The 19780-nt window shown below is 40.9% G+C and overlaps 1 protein-coding gene across 2 annotated transcripts in view; it reads left to right on the top strand.

The window, feature by feature from the left end:
* Positions 1–19780, top strand: part of ITGA6 (integrin subunit alpha 6) — a 74133-nt gene that overhangs the window by 31699 nt on the left and 22654 nt on the right. For both annotated transcript variants that reach the window (XM_044302968.1, XM_044302969.1), the window contains exons 2-7: positions 7651–7775; positions 8770–8849; positions 9182–9437; positions 10847–10978; positions 13366–13579; positions 18576–18772. In XM_044302968.1, coding sequence (XP_044158903.1) covers positions 7651–7775; positions 8770–8849; positions 9182–9437; positions 10847–10978; positions 13366–13579; positions 18576–18772 — 1004 coding nt within the window. The remainder of the gene's footprint in view (positions 1–7650; positions 7776–8769; positions 8850–9181; positions 9438–10846; positions 10979–13365; positions 13580–18575; positions 18773–19780) is intronic.

Below are 19780 nucleotides of genomic sequence, written 5' to 3'. Positions count from 1 at the left end.
AGTTCATTTAGCTTCAAGCGCCACACTTAAATGGGTTGTCCCACTTCAGCAAGTAGCATTTATTATGTAGAAAAAGCTAATACAAGGCACTTACTAATGTATTGTGATTGTCCATATTGTCTTCTCTGCTGGATGAATTCATTTTTCCATCACATTATACACTGCTCATATCCAGGTGTTACATCCACCGTACAATCCATCAGCAGTGGCAGTTCTTGCACATTATAGGAAAAAGCGCCAGTCTCTCTGGTGGCAAGGACCATGGGGAGCAAACATAGCCTGGCGCTTTATCCTAAAGTGTGCAAGCACGGCCACCAATAGTAGATTGCAGGGCGGTCTTAATCATGGAAAGGAGCAGTGTATAAAGTGATGGAAAGACTAATCCACCCAGCAATGGAAGCAATGTGGATACTAGCAATACATTAGTAAGTGACTTGTATTAACTTTCTCTACATAATAAATGCTATTTGCTGAAGTAAGACAAAACCTTTAATGGCTAGGTATGGCGGAGCTGTCGCCTCTCCTGACATGGCTATTTCAGTAAGTACTTGCCTTCCCCATGTAACAACAATTCTGGTGCATCTATTCTTATGACATTATGTTGTGCCGTTCCTTTATTATTCCTTATGAAAGAATTACTAACAGTGTGCAATGAAGGTCCAGATGGATGTTACCATTTTTGTCCCTGCACAGTCTTGACACTATCCAATCAGTGCTGCCAGTGTCACTCTGTAAGGAGACACCTCAACTGGTAACGCCTATGGGAACCTTCATTTCACACTGCTAGCAATTCATTCATAACTTCTAGCAGGAATAATAAAGGAATGGAACATCATAGAGCCATACGAATAGATGCTCCAGAATTGTTATTACAATAGAAATGCAACAGACATGTCAGAAGAGCCAACAGGTCCACTTTAACATATGACATATGCTGTATCATACAGTATATGACCCATAGACCCATAGCTGTGGTTCACCTGATTAAAAAGCAGTTTTTATTTTGTTGATCTGAGGCTCCGATCACGATTTCTAATACTTTTTCTTAATATGCAAGTTCGATCTTTGGTGCAATGAGGGCGTCACCATTGCCCTTGTTGCACTCAAGTTCCTCTCATTTCTATGGCCAGCCCCTCTCTGGCTGCTTTACCACTGCCTTGTCCTGTCAAGCCATCAAGGGGCTGGTCACAGCAAGGAATGGAGCTTGTGTGCAACAAGAGCAACGGTGACGCCCTCTTTGCACCAAATACCTAATTTGCATATTTAGAAAAAGTGTCATAACTCAGGAACGGAGGCTCAGATCAACAAAAGAAAAACAGCGTTTTGAACATGTGAACCACAGCTATGTGGTTAACTAGGGAGGTCACGGGTGACTGATTCCCTTTAAAAGTCAGAGCAAAAGATGTAACCGTATTGAATATTCATTTTATCTTAAAGGGGTTATCAGTCTGGGCAGAAAATGTTGTCATGTACAGTATATATAAAAATATACATTTGCCCCAGTGATCAGTTCTCATCTGCTAATACGTAATCTAATGTATATGGCTAAATCTTAGACTGGATTAGTAAATCTGCCCCAATGTTTTGCAAACACAATCACAAAGGTAGATTCTGTAAGGAGGGAAAGCGCAGGTCACTTACAGTTCACCCTCCTTACAAAGAACCTGAACTGCAGGACGTGTTATGAAGTTGTGGACAAGGGCCAGTTTTTTTGCATAAATTGTAGAACAATAATATATTTCCATGCTCCATTTCATCTCGCAGAATCAGAGTCTTTGTTCTTTGTGGGTTTTATTAATTCCTTGTAGTTAATTGCATTTGCAAGGACAGAAGCATTTACGTGTGAAGGTCGGATTCCTAGAGCAGACGGGCATCATGTTTAGTGAACGGGAGTTTCAGTAAAAAGATGTGCGGTTGAAAGTAAACGTCCAGCTATATGCGTAAAAAATGGGCTACTTTCACATCTGCGTTTTTGCTGGATCCGTCATAGATCGGCAAAAACGCTTCCGTCACGATAATGCAACCGGCTGCATCCGTTATGAACAGATCTGGTTGTATTATCGCTAAAATAGCCTAGACGGATCCGGCACTAAAACCATTGTAAGTCAATGGGGGACGGATCAGTTTTCTTTTGTGTCAGAGAAAACGTATCCGTCCCCATTGACTTACATTGTGAGTCAGGATCGTCTTGCTCCGCACCACATTGCGGACAGAAAAACACTGCTCGCAGCGTTATTCTGTCCGCGATGGGAGCGCAACCAAACAGAACGGAATGCATTCTAGTGCACTCCGTTCCCTTCAGTCCAGTTTTATCCCCATGGACAATGAATGGGGACAAAACTGAAGCGTTTTCCCACGCTATTGAGATCCTATGACGGATCTCAATAGCGGAAAGGGAAAACGCTGGTGCGAAATGGCATTGTTCAGATTTCCGTTGCAACTGCTGTTGCAGATTCCGTAAAGAAATGGTGGACAAAATAGTGCAGCATGCTCCAGTAAAATTATAGATACCATGGAAACCCAATGGACCTCACTGGGATAATCAATGGCATTCACTAGGCGCATTGGTGTCTGCAATTTGTCTTTCTGTTCCTGTGACAGAAAAGAAGAAATTCATTCCTGCTGCAGAACTGAATTGCTGCTATTTGTTTTCTTCAGTTTTTGCTGCTTGGAATCTTCTTGGGTAGTGTCTCGCCTGACTGTTGGCTTCTCTGTGCGACTGCGGCCTTAAAGAGTTTTATTTTTTTGCCTTTCATGTCCCCCTCCCTCCCCCCAAAGGGCGGTGGGTGGGTAAGGGGATTGAAAATAGTTTTTTCTTATGTATAGGAAAATTAACCGTTTTTGATAAATTTGAAATTGGAATTTATTGTTAATATGGAATTTACTATTGTTAAGTTGATATGTTTGGGGTATAAATGTATATGTTTTTTACGAAATGGAAATAAAAAGATTTGTGTTGTCAATGGCCGTCCGATATTGAAGATGCTGCGCGGCCGTTAACAATATACACTGACTAAACAGTGCGGTCTCGCTAGTTTAATTAGAGCCCGCTTGTGGTCTTTTCAGCCGTGTGGTACACAAAAGCAGCATGGCTGTGTCACAAATGCCACACAACCGCGCCGCGTGGTCGTACCCTAAGTTAACTGCTTAAGAGTATACCGTACTTTAAAGGGAGTGTTCGTAACAAAATGTAAATGGCGCCTTCCTACTGGTGCAAACAAACACTCAGCAGCACAAAATCAGAAACTAAGCCCATTATATCTTCCTCTGTCTTTGTGCAGATTGCTATCCCATAATTATTAGTTTGGTTAATTCTGGTTTAAAAAAGTTGTCCGGCTTTGGTTACATTGGTGCCCTGTGCCCGGGAGTGGAGACAGGCTAATTCCAGGTGACTGGATCCACTTAGCGGACAAATAGGGACACTGGGGGCAGGCGGTGTTTGTCACTGAGCCCCCCTTTGACACTCCCCATTGAGTACTTTGATGTCTCATCTGAATCCACCAAAAAAGACTAAAAGCCGACCGGCAGTGATTTTCGGTATGTAAATGCATCAACCTGAGAGGCTGTACTGAAGACCTGCCGTTGCCCCCTGACCTATACAGTATTTGTATCCCAGGAGTGCAAGAAACAGATCTGAATACCGTAGGTCACCAATAGACAAAGTCTGACCACTTCGCCACCTGCTAGTCAACTAGAGTATTGCAAAAGGGGTGTAAATTGGGTGTAGTTTGGTGACTCTCCCTGGGTCTCATTCAGTAATTAGGAGTATGAGATTCTCCCTAAAAGACTATAAAATCTTAGCCATGCTATATAGATAGAAGTGATTGCAGAAACTGAGAGCACCCATTTTTTTCTATACCTCAGTAAATTCTTGCTTTGTGTATAAAATGAAATAATTTCAAGTAACCAGCACTAAAGTATAGAAGGGTGGAACGTTTCCTGTACTTTGACTTTATAGAATCCCGACCTCAGTAAAACCCATGATACGTAACTGACAGATACGTAAATCAGTAGACACGCATCCTAACATGCAGACACGTTCAATCATCTGTACGCTAGTTATACAAGTCCTGGCAAAATCTGCAAATGAAAACCTTTAGGAATGTGTTATTATTTCTATAATGGGTCGTGCAACATAGACGTGACTCAGAATGATCAGCTTTACTCAGATTACCTCTAGCATTATAGGTGACTACATCTGATAAGCTTAAAGGGGTTGTCTCACTTCAGTATAGGGCATTTATCATGTAAAGAAAGTTAGTACCAGGCACTTACTAATGTATTGTGATTGTCCATATTGCCTCCTTTGCTGGCTGGATTCATTTTCCATCACATTATACACTGCTCGTATCCAGCGGTCACGACCACCCTGCAATCCAGCATTGGGGGTCATACTTGCATAATATAGGAAAAAAAGTGTGCAAGCACAGCCACCACCGCTGGTGGATTGCCGGGTGGTCATGACCCCCGGAAATGAGCAGTGTATAATGTGATAGAAAAATGAATCCAGCCAGCAAAGGAAGCAACAGGATCAGGTAGTATTCAGTAGTCCAACAACTGCCAGGAACCTAAATTAACAGGCAACCTGTGGCCAGCAGGCTGCCTGTATTTATAGTGGGGAGTGAGGGTCATGTGACGTGGCCAGCGTCACATGACCGACAGACCAACCAGTCGAGCACCGAGTGATCAGCTCAGCGCTCAAGGCAGACCTAGGAGCAGGGAGCCTCCCAGCTAGCAAAGCCGCCCTGGGAACGAGGTCAAACACAGATCCTCGCTCCCGAAGCTAAGCAGCAGGTCTGCGGCTGATGGGAGACCGAGTGCTCCTTCGGCGCCCCGTTACACATACAGCTGTCACAATCAGTGGGGGGGAAAAACTCCACACTAAACACAGGAGGGAAGGGGAACAGTAACTGGGCCTGGAAACTAGGGAAGAAACAGGTCTCCTCCTAAACGACCCTAATCCAGGCCCTAACTACCTATCAATATGAATAGACCTTGAAGGTAGGAATATTCATATGCTGGATACCTAGGCCATTATATCCCTATAAGGCCCTGGAAAAGGTTAGGACTAGAGACAACCCATTCCTCCCAAGATGGATGAATGGAAGTCTCTGTCTCAGGCCCAGATACAAACAACATGGAAAATAACAAACCCAAAACAATAAGAAAAGACAAGACTTATATGAAAGTAGAAAACTGGCAACTCCAGAAGCATCACAGAGTACAACCGACCAGCTAGTTAGAAGGCAGGAAGAACACCTACAAACCGCACCTCCAAGAGTGAGAAGCGGCTACTTATGGGAAAAGTTAATTACCAACAAGCAACACCTGAAGCAAGGGGTGCGGCATGCACCAAAACACAGGCACAATAAGATCCACAGTGAACTTGTCAATTTAACCCACGAGTTGCCAGTCTCTCCGATCTCCTCCTGGTACCTGCCACGGGAACGTCCGTGACAACAGCAACTGCAGCGTCTAAACCCGGCCTTACTGATAGGTGTTTTACTAATTTAATTCTATTTGTTCCAGTCATCCCACGCTTGTGAATAGATTCTCATGTCATTAAAGGTGTCAGCGCCAAGTCTGAGCAACTAGGAGGTTCATTGTATGACTCTCAGATTCAGTGGGAGAGACTTATCAAAACTGGTGTGAAGAAAAACTGGCTTAGTTGCCCATAGCAACCAAACAGATTCCACCTTTCATTTTTCAGAGCTCCTTTGGAAAATGAAAGGTAGAATCTGATTGGTTCCTACGGGCCACTGAGCCAGTTTTCCTTTGCACCAGGTTTGATAAATCCCCCCCAATGACTCCAGATCTGCCGTCCTGACCTTCTCGTCAATAAACTTTGTACAGCTACAGTGTAATGGAAATGGATAACTGTCGAAATCTTGGGTTGCGATAGTATTCTAGTTTTTGTCTACTTACTAAAAGGAAAAAAATAACATTGTGCTTTTCATATATTTATTCTTTATATATAAAGGTCATCTTATGTTAGATTTAAAGGGAATCTGCAGGAAATTAAAGGGATTCTACATTTTTTCAAACCACCACCTGGATCTGAAGACTTTTGTAATTGCATGCAATAAAAAAATTTGTAATTCACAGAAATCCATCTAGGTATAGAAAGTCAGAAATGCAGCGCTCACCTGCGTATCGTATCAGAGGCCCGGATGTGGCTAGGACAAGGTCAACATAAACTGTGCAAAAAGTAAGAGGATCCAGCTTCTGGTAAAAGAATATCATTTATTTAATGCGGTAAAATCCATAAAGTGCAAGACCAGTGCAAAATCCACGCGTTTCGGATCCCAATTTAACGATCCTTACTCATGATCCTCTTACTTTTTGCACAGACATCTACATGTATAGCACCACCTGCAGTTTGCTCTTTTTCGAAATTCGTTGTCCAGCTCAATAAGAGGGAAGTTCAATATAAAAATATATTTGGACGGCACTCCTCTATTGCTTTTTCCGGTGCTCAGCGGTAATTGCCGTAACAATATAATAGGAATGACCACGGCACTCGTTTTACAATTAAATTACTAATGCTTCTTTATTATCCATCCAGGAAGTAATAATTAATGAATACTGGCGAACGTTCCGGTCTTATCACAAGACCTTGTTCACGGCCTTAGTATTAGGAACATCTTGTTTTGTTGGATGGCTAGCACCAATAAGATGGAAGCACCTGCTCAGTTCTATCCTTCAACTGCTACCTTTTTATTGTAGAATCAGTAGGCAGATGCTGAAAGGACAATCTGCAGTATTTTGGATAAACAGAGGTGCAGTACCTTTAGTTACTGGAATGATAGTTACAAAAATCAATGCAAGATCTTATTAGCAGCATGGTAGCTCAGTGGTTAGCACTGGGGTCCTAGGTTTGAATCTGATCTAGGACCACATCTGCATGGAGTTTGTATGTTCTCCCCATGTTTGCATGGGTTTCCTCCGAGTACTCCAGTTACCTCCTCCACTCCAAAGGCATACTGATAGGGACCTTAGATTGTGAGCTCCACTGGGGACAGCAAGTGATGATAACGACTGTAATACACTGCAGAAATTGTCAGTGCTATATAAGTAAGGAGAATGAAAAAAAAAATTAGTGCTTGAGTTATTATTTTACCTGTGCAAGCAATATATGCATGATATATTCTGTAGGTCATTGATTCCCAATCTTATTATCCTGGGGGAACCCCTGAAAAATGGCACCACCATTTTCATTTCTACATCAATGAAGCTTGGCGTAAGCCTGGGTAAAGCACTCAAATTTGGACAAGACTTGTTCACTGCTTAACCTGTATCCATGCCAAACATCTACGAGTTACCTAAATTTGAAACCCCTACTGTAAAATAAGTAACTCTTGTGGTTGTTGTCTTCTACAGGCAATCTGTCCAATGCCTCCCTGGAACTCCTCTTTATAAGGTTGATCCACCTCATGCCATCGCTAAGACTAGCATTAGAAAAACCAGTCTCTCCCAATGTGTACTCGCCATTTTAAGTGTCCGTGGCCCTTGGGTTTTTATATACAATAGACAATACAGTAAATTTTTATTAGGGGGTCACCTATATAAAGCCAATTTTTTCGGTTGATCAGTAACTTAAGTGTAATCTATCAGTCTTATGATTAATTCGGATTTTCTTTTATTTGATAGATTGCTGGTTGGTGCACCTAGAACAAAGGCCTTTCCTGCACAGAGAGCTAACGTATCGGGTGGATTGTTTTCCTGTGATATTACGTCTTCTACTCCGTGCTCAAGGGTTGTATTCGACAATGCAGGTAAATTTGTGACAGCTATTTCCATTCAATTGCTTGTCACCATATACGTTACTATAATCGGAAGTTATGTTGTCCTCTTAGCAAAACACAAAGGTGGTCTTGATCTTGTTGCTGGACCATACTGAAACTTTAATTGAGTAGATTTATACCATAGACTAAGACCATACAGCTGCTATGGGGATATAGGGAGCCCTACTTTGGCTGGTCCCATTCACTTTGCTACCTTGTAGGAGTCCTCTTTACAGAGGAACTGCATTTCTAGCATACAAGGGGTGGGAAATTGTCCTATGGAAAGGGCATGGAGAGCGAAGACTATACAAGACCCTTCGGTTCTGGGTGACAAAACCAAGCACCATAATGGAGCCCCATTTTGATCTTTGGTATGGGGCACTCTCTTGCTTTCTGTGTAATATGTGACTGTAGATATAAAACCCAGCTTTCTAAGTTGTGCGTATCCCAGGCACAGCTCTGATTAGATGTATGGTAGAAGATTTTTTTTTCCAGCTGATGCTCCTTAGGCCATGCGGTTGGTGGGTATCTCTGTTGTCAATAAAAGTAATACAGAGATGGCCTGATGAATATACGAGACCAGTATCGAAACGTGTTGCCAATAAAGATTGTATCCTGGAATCCCTTTGCCAATAGTGCCCGTGCATTTGCCCATTTTTCTGCACTGCTTTCCGTGTAAGGCACTGGCACACCCAAAGGGCTGGAGATTGATTATATGATAGATTTATTATCTATAGTGTTATATTCAAGTTAGTTTGACTACTATCGATTTCTAAGCAATTACATTAGAGCTGAGACTGAAAGGTTACAACCTATATTTATTCAAAAGATTGGCAAAATGCAGCCATTATGCAAAGGCATGGAAAGAAAGGCGCAATTTTGTGCAAATCCAACCAATAAAAAGACACAAATGGTAAATGGAAATAATCACCTGTATTAAGATAAATACTGTATAGCTTAATGAATGAAATACTTATCTCTACAGTCGACCTGACATCTGAGAGTAAAGAAAACCAATGGATGGGTGTAAGTGTTCAAAGTCAAGGACCAGGAGGCAAAATTGTGGTAAGTTTTGTGAAAAATGCAATACAAATAATTCAATGAAATACAGAGATATGTCCTAACCATGTGCCTTAGTGATCTCACTAGGACTAAATGGGTTACGAAATAGTGACACATGAAACAAAACATTTTTCTCCTGTGTTTAACCAGTAAAAATGTCCAAAATGGAAATTATAAAGCACTGATTAGTATGTTGGTGCCATGACACATACATCATATTTTGTACGCACATGAGTGTCCATTGAACGGGCGTCAGAGTTGGTGGTGGTGGGATCCTGAGCAGAATACACCTTGAAAATTGTACTAATAGTAATATTTCCTATCTTAAAAAATAGACCTGTGCTCATCGATATGAAAGAAGAAGGTTTGTGAATACACCCCAAGAATCTCGGGACATCACTGGAAGGTGTTATGTGCTGAGCCAAGACCTCACTATCACGGATGAAATGGATGGCGGAGACTGGAATTTTTGTGACGGACGACTCAGGGGTCATGAGAAGTTTGGGTCTTGTCAGCAAGGTGTTGCTGCAACGTTTACAAAGGACTACCATTATGTTGTGTTTGGTGCACCTGGGACATACAACTGGAAAGGTATGCAGGCCTGTCCTACTGTATGTCAGTCTACTTACCTGTAAGCATGGGCAATGTAAGAAGCATCAGAAGACCAGCCTTTATTCTGTTGTGTACTCAACTGTGACCCAACAGGGTGTGGTCTTCAATCTATACTTCTCATCAATTTAGACATGTAGACATCAGTGATCTAGTCTGGATGCCGCCCTTTAAAGGGAGTTTGTCATCAGAAAATGACCTTAGGTTTAAATCAAGTTTTTTTAAAGTAAAACATATTGGTAAATAATTTTTCTTAATTTTCCTTGTTCCAGTTTTCACTCTGGCCACTAAGCCTAAGTCTATGCTCTCTCTTCCTTCACTTTTCAGCAGTCATTTCATTATCATGAAATCATTGTCATAATAGGCAGGATTACAATGAAGGATAATACCTCTGTATAGATATATCCCAGGATCCACCATTCACAGTTGGTGATGTCACAGCTTATCGGCTCCCCCTCCCTGTACAGTGACCTCTGCACATATGATTAAGCTTGTTTATAAAACGGTCTCAAACAAGACAATGAACATCTCCTGTCTATTGTGACCTATGTTCCCTATGGCTGCTGTAAAGCTTACGCCTAATTTCTAAAAATTGTATCTAATGTCTAAATGCTGTTGATTTACTTTTATATCCATATAGTTACCCTAGCAATATGCCATTTTGTCTAGGCCCTAGCTAAGGAGGGGCTGGTGTAAGAGGTGCTTGGGTGCTAAGTGCCAAATAGGGCTCCAACTAATCTTTCTGCTAGAGTATTGGGAAACAGGGTAGCAAGCCTCATCTTCGCCTTGGGTGAATTAAAGCCTACCTACCTAGAACACTGCATGGACATCTAGATGGAGTTCAATATTCAGCCAGGACTTTTGTTCATAAGTGCTCATTATCACCTCTTAAAAAAAAAAATTGTGATGTCTAAGTGGTGTCTCCTAAATGAGCAACATGTCCTATCAGTTGTTGGTGACCTAGGACTGAATGGATCATACGTAGTCCTCCTCTACCTAACCTCAGATCCCTGTTCTTTCCCTTGCAATTAAATATTCCTATTTCTCAAATGTTCTTCTTCAGCTCCGTATATTAGTTTACCCTGCCATGCTTTATAATTACAGTTGTCCTGTTCCCTAAAGGATCCTTCTCCTTTTCTTCAGCAACCTTATCTTTAAATAGGCAGAACCACGCCTTCTTCTATACCTTCTCAATACATTCGCTTTTGGCCACATTTTTCATCGGAGATCCAAATTTAATTTCTTTATTGCCTTTTTACTTTTTTAGTTACAAAACCATCAATAATTTTTTATTTGTAGCATATATTTCACTAGTTCATGTAGTTTTGTTATATTTTCTGCCATGTTCTGTGCCTATTTTAATTTGCCATTTCACTCATTCATTCATCCAGGTTTTGTTCGAGCAGAGCACAAAAATAGTTCATTCGATGACCTGTTCATTTTTGAAGATGGTCCTTATGAGACTGGTGGGGAAACAAAACGCAATCCAGATTTAGTACCTGTTCCGGCTAACAGTTACTTAGGTAACCATTCATTCACTTCTGACTGCATTGAGGGTCCATACATGTGTACTCATCAGCGGTAGATGTCATCTTATGAACTAATGTATTAATTAGGAATTAATGTAATTAGGAACCGGACACATCTCCTTGTTGTCATCTGTATGGAGAACTGATGGGTTGTACAATGAATTGTTTACGTTTTGTATGTCAAATTATGTCCCTTTTTTTTTCTTTTTTGTATTTTTTGATATCATAAATGTACAGGTCTCCTTTTCATGACTACCATTTCCAGTACGGATCCAGATCAATTTCTCTATAAATCTGAACCCCCCAATTCAAGGGGTCATAAATCCATTGATGTGGCCGCCAATAGCTACTTAGGTTTGTGGTTCATTGTGGAATGTGCTATGTTCTGGTGAAATCACCCATCATTCATTGCTGTGGATAGCATGAAGTCATGTCGTCAATTATCAGCACCATGATGAATTCACCAACATGTGCATGAACTTCGATAGTTCTCGGCTTCCCACATTTCATTTCTGTTTTTATAAAACTGGGGAACACTACTAAAACCGTATTCATACCTGCATTTGTCAATAAGTTCACAATACGGAAGTGTATTGTGGTAGGTATTATTCATTTTAGTGTGCCATTCATACAATACATACACTCACCTAAAGAATTATTAGGAACACCTGTTCTATTTCTCATTAATGCGATTATCTAGTCAACCAATCACATGGCAGTTGCTTCAATGCATGTAGGGTTGTGGTCCTGGTCAAGACAATCTCCTGAACTCCAAACTGAATGTCAGAATGGGAAAGAAAGGTGATTTAAGCAATTTTGAGCGTGGCATGGTTGTTGGTGCCAGAAGGGCCGGTCTTTTTTTTTTACAATCTGCTCAGTTACTGGGATTTTCACACACAACCATTTCTAGGGTTTACAAAGAATGGTGTGAAAAGGGAAAAACATCCAGTATGCGGCAGTCCTGTGGGCGAAAATGCCTTGTTGATGCTAGAGGTCAGAGGAGAATGGGCCGACTGATTCAAGCCGATAGAAGAGCAACGTTGACTGAAATAACCACTCGTTACAACCGAGGTATGCAGCAAAGCATTTGTGAACAACACGCACAACCTTGAGCCGGATGGGCTACAACAGCAGAAGACCCCACCGGGTACCTCTCATCTCCACTACAAATAGGAAAAAAAGGCTACAATTTGCACGAGCTCACCAAAATTGGACTGTTGAAGACTGGAAAAATGTTGCCTGGTCTGAGTCTCGATTTCTGTTGAGACATTCAAATGGTAGAGTCCGAATTTGGCGAAAACAGAATGAGAACATGTATCCATCATCTGATGGCTACTTCCAGCAGGATAATGCACCATGTCACAAAGCTCGATCATTTCAAATTGGTTTCTTGAACATGACAATGAGTTCACTGTACTAAAATGGCCCCCACAGTCACCAGATCTCAACCCGATGGAGCATCTTTGGGATGTGGTGGAACGGGAGCTTCGTGCCCTGGATGTGCATCCCTCAAATCTCCATCAACTGCAAGATGCTATCCGATCAATATGGGCCAACATTTCTAAAGAATGCTATCAGCACCTTGTTGAATCAGTGCCACGTAGAATTAAGGCAGTTCTGAAGGCAAAAGGGGTCCAACACCGTATTAGTATGGTGTTCCTAATAATTCTTTAGGTGAGTGTATATACCACTTAATTTCCCCTACAGCATATTGAACAAAAAAAACACCTCCATAGGCTTAATATATTGCTCTATATTTTGCACCTGCTTCAAATGTAACAGAATATGGAGCCAATCTATGCAGGTTGGAATAAGGTCTTACAGCAGTTGCCATGTGAAAATACTGAATATTAAAGGCTATGTACAACTTTGATGCCATTTTTTTTATTATTGTACTCATTTTGAGCTAAAAAAAATAATCTTTTTTTCAACTGGTCTTTATTAAAAAATAATAAGGCCATTTTCCCTGCACAGCTTTGATTTTATCTGTTAACAGGATCTGTATTTTCTCTCTGCGCGGGCTCCTTATAGGTTCATTCACACATGCGCAATTCTGTTCCGCATTTTGCCAAACGGAATTGCGGACCCATTCATTTCTATGGGGCCACACTATGTGCTGTCAGGATCCGCACTTCCGGGTCCGCAATTCCGTTCCTGAAAAAAATAGAACATGTCCTATTCTTGTCCGCAATTGCCCCGCAGTTCACATAGTACATAGATTGTGCAAAATAAGTGTTAAATATGTGAAGACTTTGGGTAACTGTGCAGCGATATTCACCTCAAAGTTCTCTGCATGTTATCACTTTTGCATTTCACTCATTCTGCATAGTTTGCAATATCACCCTTGCATTAATTTTGATTTTCTTTGCTCCTATTCGCAGGGTTCTCTTTGGATACTAGCAAAGGAATCACCTCGCAAGATGAAATGACGTTTGTATCGGGTGCACCCAGAGCCAATCACAGTGGAGCGGTGGTTCTCCTGAAGAAGTTTCCACCCAACGAGAGGATGTTGTCTCCCGAGTTTATCTTTGAGGGGGAGGGACTGGCCTCTTCATTTGGTTACGATGTAGCAGTAGCAGATCTCAACAGAGACAAGTAAGATACTTAGTCAGTAGGTTTCTAAAATAAGTAATGTCTCCTAAACGAGCAACATGTCCTATCTGTGTTGTTGTCTACCAAGGACTGAATGGATCATACATACGTACTTCTTGTTTATCTAACCTCAGATCCCCGTTCTTTTCCTTGCATGTACCCATTCTTTTTTTTCAGATGTTCTTCATCAGGTCTGTAGATTAGTTTACCCTGTTTTATTGATGTATTCACATTTGAACACCCTTGTCTTCTTTGGAGGATCCAAATGTAATTGTTTACCAAAATGTATCTCTTCTCTTTCTGTTTCCCAAGTCAAAAGACTTTACTTTCATCAGCTCTAAGGCTCTTTGTCTAGCTCCAAATCCTCTCCTACCAACTCAAAGCCCCCATACTCCCTAGCTTATAGTCTCAGAAGTTAGTGCCCTACTTTCTCACTGACCCTTCCCCTCATAAAATAGTATCCCTTATCCACTGGCATCTCCTAAATCTTTCCTTTGGTTTTTAGTTCCTTGATGTTTGTGCCCTTTCACATGTTTTCATTTCAGCAGTTTTTTCCCCATTGCCTACTTGACTGCTGTGTCCTATTTATCTCTCAACAACAGCTCCTTTTCTTCCTTTTCCTAGTTCCTGTTTTACATACACAAGCTCCATTAAAATTTCCGAAAGCATCAAGCTATTCTGATTTTGTACTAAAAATATTGCGCTAGACATAACTACATTATATAAAAATATAAAACCTTCCAAGTGCTCGACATACTTCACTAACTACCTAAATGGTAAAGAACTGCAATGATTAATACTGTTAACAAGTTAAAACATTTTACAGTAAACTGTAAAGTTTCCTGTATATTAACCAGAAGAAAATGGCAGGCCCAAAAATAATAAAGATCTGGTCTTAGTGTAAAGTTCCACCTCATATCTATAATGTGAACTAGGTTACAATCTGTCTTCTCCTTTGTGCATAGATTCCTAGCAATGTAGAGATACGACTAAACTGCGCAGGACCTTTATTTTTAGTGGGATGAGGGGCAGGTACATAACACCAACAATAGAAAGTTGTTATATTCCTTGTGAAGAATGGGCAAAGGGTAGAAATCTTATTGACTACTCATTTGCCAAACTGATGCTTCAGCTTGAAAATCTCTTTTTTGAGCATTAACATTATTTTGATCTGTGGACTTTGGATATGGAAGTTACTGTAGGTCACACTTTATGAAGTTGGCTTCCTCAAGTAAAGCTGACCATACACATTAGATAGATAGTGAGCCATTTCTGACATACAACGTTCATGGGGCCTCCCAACTCTCCCCAGATTGCGGATGTTGGAGGAGTTAGGAATCGGGAAAGCGAAGGACATTTATACTCGCCAAACGAACAGAAAATGATTGGGACGGAAACGTTCCTTCTCGATAACTGCCTGCTCATTAGTTTACACAGCATGATCTGCTGCCCAGAAATTATGATTGAGGCGCCCACATGAAAGATCATTTCACCTGATGAAGAAGCGTTTTGCTCGTTAATTGGGTGATCTGTGGCACCTTTTATATGGACTGTTTGTGGGAACGATTGTTGAACGTTCATGTCAATTTTGTTATGTAAGACTTGGATGACTTATTTCCATGCAGTGTGCTGTGTTCTAGCATTGTGGGACAAGTCGTCTCAGGAAATTTCCTCCAGCTGATTTTCTTCTCAGTTTTTAAGGGGGTGTGATTAAATCCTTCAATTATTATGGAGCTCTAGAGAGTTTGTTGCTGACCTCCCCTATTTGAGAATGTATCACACACACACACCGACGACAGCCGCTGATAAGAGAGTTGGCAGCCGATAACAGAGACCCTCTGTCTACCACAGCGCTGGCGATACAGTCATATTGAAACCTGCAGACATCACATCCTTCCTGTCATAATCTGATTCCTCCCCTGTGTACGTGAAATAAATTGAACATTACAGTTGATGTTTCTACTAGTTGGAAACAGTTTCATCTATGCTAAACCAAAGCCACATTTTAAATGATGGGGATCACCAGACATAGGGGCAAATTTATTAGACATTTTAACCCGGCCAGTTATGTCCCCTTCCCCGCCCCCACCACACATCCACAATTTTAGACCTGGCGTGAGAAGGACGAAGTCGCAGATAGCAGAGCACCTAACCATTGTGCCACCATCTGCGCCTGAAATACGCCTAATTTAGGCGTATTTCAGTATATTAAATGACCCCCATCATTTTAGTACATAGATATAAAATAGCTGTGAGAGCCCTGGCTCTTGTGACTGTCGACCCTAATTACGAATTATTTGTTATATATATCAACTGTCTAAAAGAGTTGGCTTGGTGCTTTATATATTAGGTTCTCAATTTTAGGTACACAAAACAGCAACAATACACTGAAAGTACTGTATATTTCGATGATCCAGTGAAGCAAGCGTACTAGTAAAGACATCTTTGATTGCAAGCTATTTTTAATAGATCACAGTAAGATTTAAAGTCAGTTGGTGGGGGTCTGGGTACTGAACCCATTCCCCATGATTACTAAAATAAGAAGCTTGAAGCACTTAGCCAAGAACTGCCTCTCCATGCTGGTTGAAGATGAAGTTAATGGAAAGTCTGTGAGCCCATCTTTACTGAGAATGGAGACTGAGCGTGTCTATCCCCTCGATTTAGCGATCGATGGCAGATCCCACTGGTTAAAACTTTTGAAAAGTCACTATGAAATGTAAAAAAAGTTTTTTTTTAAATGATGCCTCTATTTTATATTAGAAATAACATTCACTACGACACAACCCATGCACCGTTGTGGTGCTGTTGTTGGTAGAAGGCAGCCATGTTTTAAAGGGACATTTCCAATGTCAACTAAAAACATCTACAAAAACATAAAGTGAACAGATAATACAGTAATCAATGGCAGGCACGCCGCATCTGAGTCCAGACTGAGAATAATGTTTCAAGGTACATCATTTAATAGGTAAAGACCCAAAAATAATCCCCCAAATTAAAACCCAACCGAACAAAAGATCAAAACACAGACCATAAAATGTTATGACGATGATATCGACAGCTATATGTGTCAGGTACTAGATGCGTAGTTATTATTTTATGGCATCCACACAAAATGTCAATAATATATCAATAATATGTAGATATGGTGTATAATATCATATCTAAAAATGCATATTAGTATAATTGCTTGCTTTATAATATTTGCTTGCTTGTCCTATTTCTTAAAGGATTACTTATAGCAGTGGTGGCGAACCTATGGCACGGGTGCCAGAGGTGGCACTCAGAGCCCTCTCTGTGGGCACCCGCTCCCTGGTATGGTGTACCAGTATGCCTTAGACTTTTCCTGCCATTCATCAGCGCAGGGCACACTATGTACAGCACAGGCAGCGCACTGAATGTAGGCAGGCTATTACAGCTACATGATAAAGTACATGGAAGATATACTATATTGGCATTCAGGTTAAAGTGCGTGTTGGCACTTTGAGATAAATAATTGTGTTTTGGGTTGCAGTTTGGGCACTCGGTCTGTAAAAGGTTCGCCATAACTGACTTATAGTGTCATTTATAAGATTACATATGCCTTGTAATTTATGCAGATCAACCTTATGAGTCACAGTCTTTCTTTTCACATCGATCGGTAAAATCAGTATTTAATACTGCGCATAATATCCACGGTAAATAATGCGCATAATACCAAAGGAAAATGGCAACAGTTAAAAAGTCAATGGTAACCCGCAATTAAAGATAAGTATAGACTCTCTAGTTTTCAGAGTAAGTTCAATGTGTTAAGCTGTACATACAATGCAACCAAATGGCGGCAATGTATCTCTTCCTTTGCGAAGCAGCACCGCTTCCCAGTGCTGCGCAATTGACCGCCAGGCAACAACTAGGTAAGTATATGTTACTGTATATGGAAGTCAGGTACTAGTAAGATGCCTACGTGGCGTCCCACGTGGCATACAGTATGACGGGAGAGAGGTAACAGCAGCCAGAGTACTGTATGACACTATAAGTAATCCTTTAAGAAAGAGGACATTACTACGAAGCAAGCAAATATTATAAAGCAAGCAATTATACTAATATGCGTTTTTAGATATGATATTATACGCCATATCTACATATTATTGATATATTATAGACATTTTGTGTGCTGCATGTTGTGACGGTATACAGAAGGAGCAGGGTTAGCACTCCAGCTCTTAAAGAGGACCTTTCACCGATTATGACACTGTGAACTAAGAATACAGACATGGAGAGCGGCGCCCGGGGATCTCACTGCACTTACTATTATTCCTGGGCGCCGCTCCGTTCTCTGGCTATGCTCTCCGGTATCTCCGGTCACAAAGTTATAGTAGGCGGAGTCTGCCCTTGTTCTTCTGTAGCGCTGGCCAATCGCATTGCAGAGCTCAAAGCCTGGGAGAAAATAACCTCCCAGGCTGTGAGCTCTGCGCTGCGATTGGCCAGCGCTAGAGCAGAACAAGGGCAGACTCCGCCTACCATAACTTAGTGACTGAAATCTCTGCCTACTATAACTTAGTGGCCGGAGATACCGGAGGGCATAGCGGGAGAACGGAGCCGAGTAGGTAACTCTACTCCATCCGTTTGTACAGCTATAGCCTATATGGATGCCTCAAAATAATAACTACGCATCTAGAACCTGACATACATATAGCTGTCGATATCACCATCATAACATTTTATTGTCCTTGTTTTGATCTTTTATTCGGTTGGTTTTAATTTGGGGGATTATTTTTGGGTCTTTACCTATTAAATTATGTACCTTGAAACATTATGCCTATCATCGATTACTGTATTATTTGTTCACTTTTTTGACTGGGTGAGTCGAATAGAAAAGAGCACCTTATCTATGACAGTAAGCGGGTGAGCCACCATATTGTTTTTCTATTTTTAAAGACATATAGTTGCAACAAGAAATTTTGCTAAAAATATGAAATAACACATTGCCTATAGTGATTATTTTAATTTGTCTTTTCCACAGGTGGCAGGATATAATTGTTGGTGCACCCCAATACTTCGATAAGGATAACAAAGACATAGGGGGAGCCATCTATGTGTACATCAATCAGGAGGGAAAATGGGGGAATGTCAAGCCAATCCGAATTGAGGGCCCCAGGGATTCTATGTTTGGAATTTCGGTGAAGAATGTTGGAGACGTGAATCAAGATGGATACCCTGGTAGGAGGATTTATTGTTAACTAATGATTTATAGCTTACAATCTCGTAATATTGTGTAGACTTTTTCTAGCTAAACATATGTTCTGCGGGTGTACCTCAAACTATATCATGAGATTACTAATTCATTACCAATTTTACGAGATTCATTACTAATTACCAATTAGTAGATTTTGTCAATGCCAATGTCAAGAATAGATTGCTTCTCAATGAGATATAGTGTTGGGGAGTCTATAAGGCAATGCTCCCTGAGAATTTGTTTTTTTGCCTAATTACTCTCCTCTAGAATGAAACAAACAGTCTTTAGTGCCACTCGTGGTTGGATATTCTGTAAGTCAATATATGATGTATGAAAGAGAGCTGTTTTGCATCAAAATAGATTATTTTAAGGTGATCACTAGGAAAGGGATGCAGAAATTATCATCATTTTTAAAATGCTATACCAGTAGAAGATTATTATTATTATGGAAATGGATTTCACGTGATATGGAAGTTGTAGCTCCCATACTGGAACCAATCATAAAAAAAACTTTGGATATTTAATTTCCCTATATTTTTTTAAAGATAGTATACATGGATGTGGCTTTAAGACCTGCTGGTGGTTTCTATGTTGCAGTGTATACAGCACTGGTGTAGTAGTGGGTAGCCTGCTGGTGGTTTCTATGTTGCAGTGTATACAGCACTGGTGTAGTAGTGGGTAGCCTGCTGGTGGTTTCTATGTTGCAGTGTATACAGCACTGGTGTAGTAGTGGGTAGCCTGCTGGTGGTTTCTATGTTGCAGTGTATACAGCACTGGTGTAGTAGTGGGTAGCCTGCTGGTGGTTTCTATGTTGCAGTGTATACAGCACTGGTGTAGTAGTGGGTAGCCTGCTGGTGGTTTCTATGTTGCAGTGTATACAGCACTGGTGTAGTAGTGGGTAGCCTGCTGGTGGTTTCTATGTTGCAGTGTATACAGCACTGGTGTAGTAGTGGGTAGCCTGCTGGTGGTTTCTATGTTGCAGTGTATACAGC

Source organism: Bufo gargarizans, chromosome 8 (genome assembly GCF_014858855.1).
Source record: "Bufo gargarizans isolate SCDJY-AF-19 chromosome 8, ASM1485885v1, whole genome shotgun sequence".
In the NCBI taxonomy this organism is placed as follows: Eukaryota; Metazoa; Chordata; class Amphibia; order Anura; family Bufonidae; genus Bufo; species Bufo gargarizans.
The sequence above is the reverse complement of the archived record's forward strand: the minus strand, read 5'-3'. Positions and strand labels throughout refer to the sequence as shown.